The 7,500-nt window shown below is 42.9% G+C and overlaps 1 protein-coding gene across 3 annotated transcripts in view; it reads left to right on the forward strand.

Moving 5' to 3' along the window:
* LOC138866202 (Kv channel-interacting protein 4) overlaps positions 1-7,500 on the forward strand; it is a 284,998-nt gene that overhangs the window by 185,287 nt on the left and 92,211 nt on the right. For all 3 annotated transcript variants that reach the window (XM_070138203.1, XM_070138204.1, XM_070138205.1), the window contains exon 5: positions 2,332-2,502. In XM_070138203.1, coding sequence (XP_069994304.1) covers positions 2,332-2,502 — 171 coding nt within the window. The remainder of the gene's footprint in view (positions 1-2,331; positions 2,503-7,500) is intronic.

Consider the following 7,500-nt stretch of genomic DNA (forward strand, 5'->3'; position numbering starts at 1 on the left):
TATTTCTGAGGAAGATATATTCGAAACAGGTCAATTACATCTCTTGTATTGTGAAGATATTCATACTCATTCACACTTCTCTACAAAGTACAGTATATTGACTTTTCCAGCTTATCACCTCAACTTCAGTCTAAGATTTGGAAAGTGAAGGAAAGTCTTTTAAGTTCCTAGAGTAAAAATAAGCTTTTTTATAATAAAATTATGTAAGACAATGAATCAACTGGCTATATGGTATACAAAAATGTTTGTAAAAATATTCACTGTTGGAGTAAGGAAAATGCTTCGTTCCTTTTTATGGAAATATCAAATTTTATACCGTTTAATACCGTTGTCATTTTTAATTGGCAAAATGAGATCAGCGTGAATGAAGCATCTGTTCTCTCACCTCTGAGCCTTTGACTATTATTGATTTGAGAGAACAATAAAGTTACGATCTATCACAGAAATTTCCCAAAAGAAATACATCATCCCGAACTTGATGATTCACAAGCATAACATTCTAAGGTTGACATCAGTTGACATCAGCCTCCTTAGCTTCGCCCACGCAGCCCCAAGGCAGGAAGAGCACCACCGCCCACACCGCGCCCAACAGCTAGCTAGGAGCGCCCTGCTGCGTGGCGGCGGCGGCGCGGCGGTCGGCAGGAGGACGAGAGCGACGGGCCCCGGGAGAAATGGTCCTCGTGGAGTTACATTCACTTCCCAAAACTTCCGGAGTTTTTATCGTTGTTCTTCTGCTGGCGAGGGAATTCACGCGTTTTTTTTTTTTTTTTTTTCACCGAATGTTGTTGTTGTTTTTACGTAATTGTAGGTATAGTTGTATTGGTATTTCTCTAACTAAGTTTTGAATGTCTTTTACAATGCTTCTGTGAGAGAATAGCTAATCTTGGGCATTCGTTTCACTAGACAAAGTAAGAAAATAAACATTGATCTAAAAATACACACTCTATCAAGCATATTCCAAATTAAAGATAAAAACAGGTCCACCTTATCCACACATAAATAGATACAAACGCCCATGCATTGTAACAGAGAGTCCAGAGAAATTTACGGGGTCGAGTAGGCCTAACGACCACAATACGTCTACGTACCTCGTCCACATCACTCCGAATGTGCGGTCGACCTTCTCCCGAACACATCAAGTCCCGACGAGCAGTGGACAGCGAGGAGATGAGCCAGAATCTTTGTCAGATGATTCGCTGATGTTAAGAAGGTCTGGGGCCTGTGTTTCTCGTGCGGTCGGGAGGCTTCATAGCTCTTGGGTGTTTATTTGTTAACTGAACTCGTAAAAACGGTATTCGTCCAGTGAAATGACACCCAAAGATGAACCGACTGCCATCGGGGAATGTGTGATGACTCAACGTAGTGCTATAGATACCTCTCTCTCTTCCTGTCCAGTTTATTTCATTTCCTCTCCTTTCCCTCTGCCTGTGGCCCGCGCCTTCCATTCGCCCTTTTCATGAGCGAGGGAAGATCGACACGAAGACGCGGGGAGCAGAGACACAGATAGGGAAGTATTGGGCGTGAGGAGGGCGTAACGGGCGAGAGGAAGTGACCTCCCGAATTTACTGTCTCTCCCAGGTCGCTGGGGTGTCGTCGGGGCCCCCTTTGTGTCGCTTCTCCGAGACGAGCCCGTGCCTTCGTGCCTGCGCTGTGCTGGCGCGGCGGACCTCGATGTCCTCGGTTATTCGGAGTCAAAGGCCCAGTCACACTGTCACTTTTTCCGTCAATTTTTTGCGTTTCCGAATGAACATTCCGTATGAGAATCGACTGACCCATGTAAACAAACCTGGCGCTGTCGGAGGGAGGTCCTGGGAATCACACGAAGATTCTCATACATATTACGTTATTTTAAAGAAATATGAGGATGTATATTGTATATACGAATGTTTTACAATATAAGCTTATGTTTACATTCACTCATTCTATTTAATTTAACTGTAGATCCTATATAGATCCTTCGTATTACAAGATCAAGACGGAAATTAGCCAGACGGAAACGGTCGTAACCGTCTTCGTCTGGGAGGTGTTCCGTTGCGTCAAATTTAGACAGAAACGTAAAAATTGACGAAAAAGGTGCTATTGTAATAGGGTCTTTAGGTGATTCCCAAAAGTGTTCGGCGAACCATCGACAAATGTGTATTATTGGGTATCCAGATCTTCCCTGTGAGCCATAAACACTAAAAAAAAAAAAAAGATTCTGTTAAGACGTCCAACCAATGTGTATCCTGTCCCACCCTCCTCTACCTCGCCCTCGTCCTCGCCCCTCCACTCACGCCACGTCTCTCTTCTCTCGCCTCCACTCACGCCGCGTCTCTCTTCTCTCCCCGACAGGACCTATTAGTAAGCTTGTCGCAGCTCCTCCGAGGCAACGCTTACGACAAGCTCAAGTTCGCCTTCAAGCTCTACGACGTGAACGGCGACGGATGCATAACGAAGGCCGAGCTCACCGACATTGTCTCCTCCGTGCACGAGCTCATGGGGAGATGTAGCCACAACAGACACGTAAGTTGGGGGGGGGGCGCTGGAGGGGGACTCGCACGCGGAATGGTGAGGCTCAAGTGAGAGTAATGAAGCAGGATAGAGGTGTGGAAGGAAGATGAGTAATTAAGCAGGATAGAGGTGTGGAAGGAAGATGATAGATGAGGTGGAGGATGAGGTTATAAAGGATGATATTGTGTAGGTGTAAGTAAATTAAAACAGGCAGGATGATGTGGTCTTTATTACTTTGGTTGATGTTGCATAATCATTCATAAAGGATAAAGAGGCAACAACGCAAACACAAGCATATAAACAAAGACTAAGGTAACCTGACGATAAGCCTGAACACATTTCATATTCTAAGCAACCATTTTTTTATCATCATATCATACACAAGATAAACCTTACTTAAACCAGCTGATGAACTTTCTTCGAATATAGACATAGTTTTATGTGAAATGCGTTAATTCATTGCCATGATCGTTTATCTCTTCATCATTGTTAGTTTCATCACCGCTGCAGAAACTGATTTCATTGTTGCGCTATAAATTATTATGACTACTATGATGCCGCTCGAACCCGCTGGAGACTGCCTTCGCTCGGAGAGACATCTGGAACCTTGCTCGCTGGCCGGTGCGAGGCTAGGAGTTTCGCACCTGGCTTCTGGCGGCGCCGCTCTCCTATGACTCCATTGTGCGTCCCATTGTGGCGGTAGTGTCCCTTGTATGTTGCCATTAGTGTCCGAGGAGCGTCCGTAACTTCAGTTTGTGGAAAGATGATGAAGACACGAACAATGCACAGTTGGAGCCGGCTCATTTGCAGACGAGCTAGGGAGTGCACATGCCCGCGCCCAGGCATCGCTGCGCCTCCATTAGCTAGCAGGATGCGAAGCCCCTCCTTCACGTGCATCTTCGTTTGCAGGACACCTGCGTCCAGTCTGGCGCGCCCGGCGTCCGTGCAGGTGCATGAACCCATTCCAGTCCGTGAGCTCAATGAACCGGCGCAGGTGCGTGCGACCGCCATCGAAGGGCGCGCAGTGACGCCCCAACAATGTTCTAGCAATGCAAGCCATGGGAAGAAGTACGCGAAGCCTACGAAGATCAGTCTTGTTCCCGTCCTGAGATTTGCGAAGCCACTCCATCTTATGGGAGACGCGGAGGACACGGGGAACCAACGCCCTCGGTTCAGTGTGTCTCAGAAGCACCTGTATCGCCCTGCCTTTCTTCCGTTCACGATACCATCACCTCTTGAAGCAGAACAATCTCTAGGCAAGGTCTGTCAAGAACACGGAGAAGGAGCAGGTGTTCTCATCGCCACGCCACATGGGGTCTCCCTTGGCACAGCTGCTTCCACCACTGATAAAGTCCACCCGAATGAGTTTCACGACCGTGTCCTCTCATGGGTAAAGCTTGGAAAGGGGCTTCGTGAGGGATAAGTTGGCAGCCCCGATGCATGCCTCGCCCTCGGAACGTGCGGGAGACAAGAGCCTCATCTCAACGACAGGACCCTGCCGAGCACACTGCACGACGCGCATTGCAACAGCAGTCCCAACGGCGACAGCAGCACAGCAGCACAGCAGGCCACCGAGCTCAGAATTTATTCAGTTCTCGCACTTTTTATGTCAAGTACTTCGGGTCCTTATGACAAGTTGCCTGTTTCGTTGCGTCATCTAAGGTTGTTTTTGCAATTAAGTCTGCGCTAGTTCGCAAGATTTCAGATGTAGATGTCGGATCGAGAGAAGCCAATCTCCAGTGGAAAGCTGTATTATTAATATTTGTGTCAGTATTAGTTTTAGTACTAATATTATCAATATTATTATTGGCATTAGCCTTATCATAATCATCATCACTTTTATCATTGCAGTTGTTATTATAAATATAAATTGCTCATCGTCATCATTATCATCATCATCACCATCACCATTATTATCATTACCATCATCATCACCATTATTATCATCATCATCATTATTATCATTAATATCATTATTATTATTCCTATTACCATTGTTATTACCATTATCATTATCGTCATCATCATCCCAATCATCATTGCTGTTATTATTATTATCATTATTACTATTGTTATTACTATTATTATTATTATTATTGCTATTATTATTATTATCATTATTATTATTATCAATAGTTTCACAACCACTGGTATTGTTGTTATTCTTACTATTGTTATTATTTTTATATTATTTAATTACTACTAAAACTATTACTGCTAAAACTATACCTATTATTGTTATTATTATTACTAGTAGTAGTAGTAGTAATAGTATTGGCATTATTATTACTATCATTATCATTATCATTATTGTTATAATTATTATTATTATCACCATTACTATCATCTTTATTATCTTTATTATCATTATTGTTCACATTATTGTTATTGTCAGTCTAATTATCAATATTATCATTATTATCATTAGCACTAGTATTAGTCATAGAAGTATCATCATCATCTTCATCTTTGTCTTCGTCTTCATCTTCATCTTCATCTTTGTTTTCGTCTTCGTCTTCGTCTTCGTCATCATCATCATCATCATCATCACCATCATCATCATCATCATCATCATCGCCATCATCATTATCATCATCAACAACAACAACAAAACAACATCAACATCATCATTACTATTGTTACTGCTATTACATCGGTTAGTATTGGTAGCAGCAGCAATAGCGGGGATAGTAGAAATAGTGATATTAGTAATAGTATCATTATTTTGATAATTATCATGATTTTTAACATTATCATTGTTATTGTTGCTACTAATATTGCAGTCATTATTATTGTTGTTTTTACTTTGTTGCAGTTGTCATCATCATTATCATCATCTCTTCATCGCCATCAATATATATATTACTAAAAGCAGTGCAATGGCCTCAACACACGAGATAAATGATGAATGAATAAAATATGCATTTACCTTACAGTAAAACAGAAAGAAATTAATTATGAGACGAATTGAGTCATATGTTTCTTGTGTGTGTGTGCCCAGCTGATGATAATATTATTCTCTGTAACCGTTGGTATAGTCTAATTACCGGCAGTTTGATGTGCGAGTCGTTAGAGGGATAACAAGGCAGTTAACTATCTCTTTTTCGACGAAGTGTTATCACATTATGAGAGGGAAGTTTGTTCAGATTATAATTCATAAGACAAACACATTAGTCACGACAAAGGGCTGCTAATGAGAGTACAGTCATAATATTTACAAAGCCTTTCGGGTAGAGGCACATCAGGCAGCACGACTCATCACGGACTGTCAAGAGACGCGGCAGGCACATAAGGATGACTCTACTTTGATTATTAAAGTGATTTAGATTTATTGCGGAAGCGTTTTGTCAGTCCTGCGATTAGAGGGAAATTATCGACGAGCACAATGGCTTTCTTTGCTGAAAATGAGGCTCAGGCAACTTACTGATTGCGGCGGGACTTTATTCATATTCATTATGCTTTAGAGTAGTGTTCTGTGTTTGTTTGCAGTCAGCTTAATCGTTCAGGAACAAAGTAATTATCCCGATTGTGGATGATATTTGCATATGATTACTCAGTAAGTGGGGTGTATTCTTTTCTTTTTTTCTTTCGCAAATATTCCATGGGTACTATGCAGTACTTGTCTAATGACCCCCGAGTTACCGTGCTTTAAATCTGAACCCCCCCAAGGGAATATTTTCATTATGATATAGTGCTGCGAAGGCACCTGAAAATATCATCTGATTAGTTTCAAATGTCAGGGGTTATACTGGTCTATTTGCAACTACATAGTCAATTGTAAAAAAGAAAAAACAATCTCCGTCTTAATGCCCAGTCGTTTTCATGTTACTTTTCCTCATTATCGCGTGGGACGTCCTGTTCGAGAGCTGAACTTGTTCGGTCAACGGGAGGTTCTCTCGCAAGGATTCGGTACCTGGATTAGCTCAAAATATGGATCTCGTCTAGCCTGAGACCGGTATTTAGTATCTTTTGCTGAGACTTCCCAACGCGTTCGCAGTCTGCTTGGTCCAGCCGACCCGCTGCCAGGCACAGAGGGCGCGTCGACCCGTGAAGAGGAGCTGTGCGGTTTTTAGTCCTGGTTGGCACTGAAATTTTCCACGTGAAGATGAGGAGTTTGGACCTCATGGCAGCCGTTTTTGGGGATCGCCCTTGCTGCTCTAAGGGTCGGATCTCATTCTCCTCCTCGGCAGATTTATGAGACGCGGCAGATTTAGTCCCCCACTTTAAGAATCTCGGCAAGAAATATCGTGAATTAAATACCTGCAATCATTTTTGTTCCTTCTTCCCCCAAAACGTTTCCAGAAATGTTTGTAAAATATTATGTCGTGCAGTATATTTCTTCGTTAGAATTCATATCATGGCAGAGGGCGCTTTTGTCACAATTTCAGATACGGCCTGGCTCGGCTGCCTTCAACCTGGTAGATATGACAACGAACAATACCAGATGTGTTTATCGTAAAGCCCAAAATGTCTTTTAAGCTCAAGTCGAGGCTAGTGAATTATGCGTAGAGGTTCTTAAGAGGTCGGGGATTCGTGTCTCGATTTTGATGATCGATTATCCAGTTGGTTTCGTGGCTCTCCTTCCCCGCCCCTTCCTCGCGCGCAAAATGCTCTCATTCGCCTCAACTGGTCGTTTGCCGCCACCGACCCGACGGACCGAAGACCAGAACGGACCGAAAGACCAGGAATCCGTTCTGGCTGCCTCTCATTCCAGTCATTCCCACTTCCTCCGCCTTTCCCAAGAACTCGTCTCGCCTATATTCGGATGTTTTCTTTGTCTTTCTTTGTCTTTCCTTCTTTCTCTCTTTTTTTGTCTCAGAATTCTTCCTGTACCAGAGAAAATCCCATTGGCGCCTCGACGATCTGCTCTGCTCTGTGCTTCGCCTTCCTCTTCTTATCTATTTGTTTGTCTACCTCTCTGTGTCTCTTTGTATGTACGTATATATGTCTGTGTGTACGTATATATGTCTGTATGTACGTATATATGTCTGTATGTATGTATATGTATGT

Source organism: Penaeus vannamei, chromosome 24, assembly GCF_042767895.1.
Source record: "Penaeus vannamei isolate JL-2024 chromosome 24, ASM4276789v1, whole genome shotgun sequence".
In the NCBI taxonomy this organism is placed as follows: domain Eukaryota; kingdom Metazoa; phylum Arthropoda; class Malacostraca; order Decapoda; family Penaeidae; genus Penaeus; species Penaeus vannamei.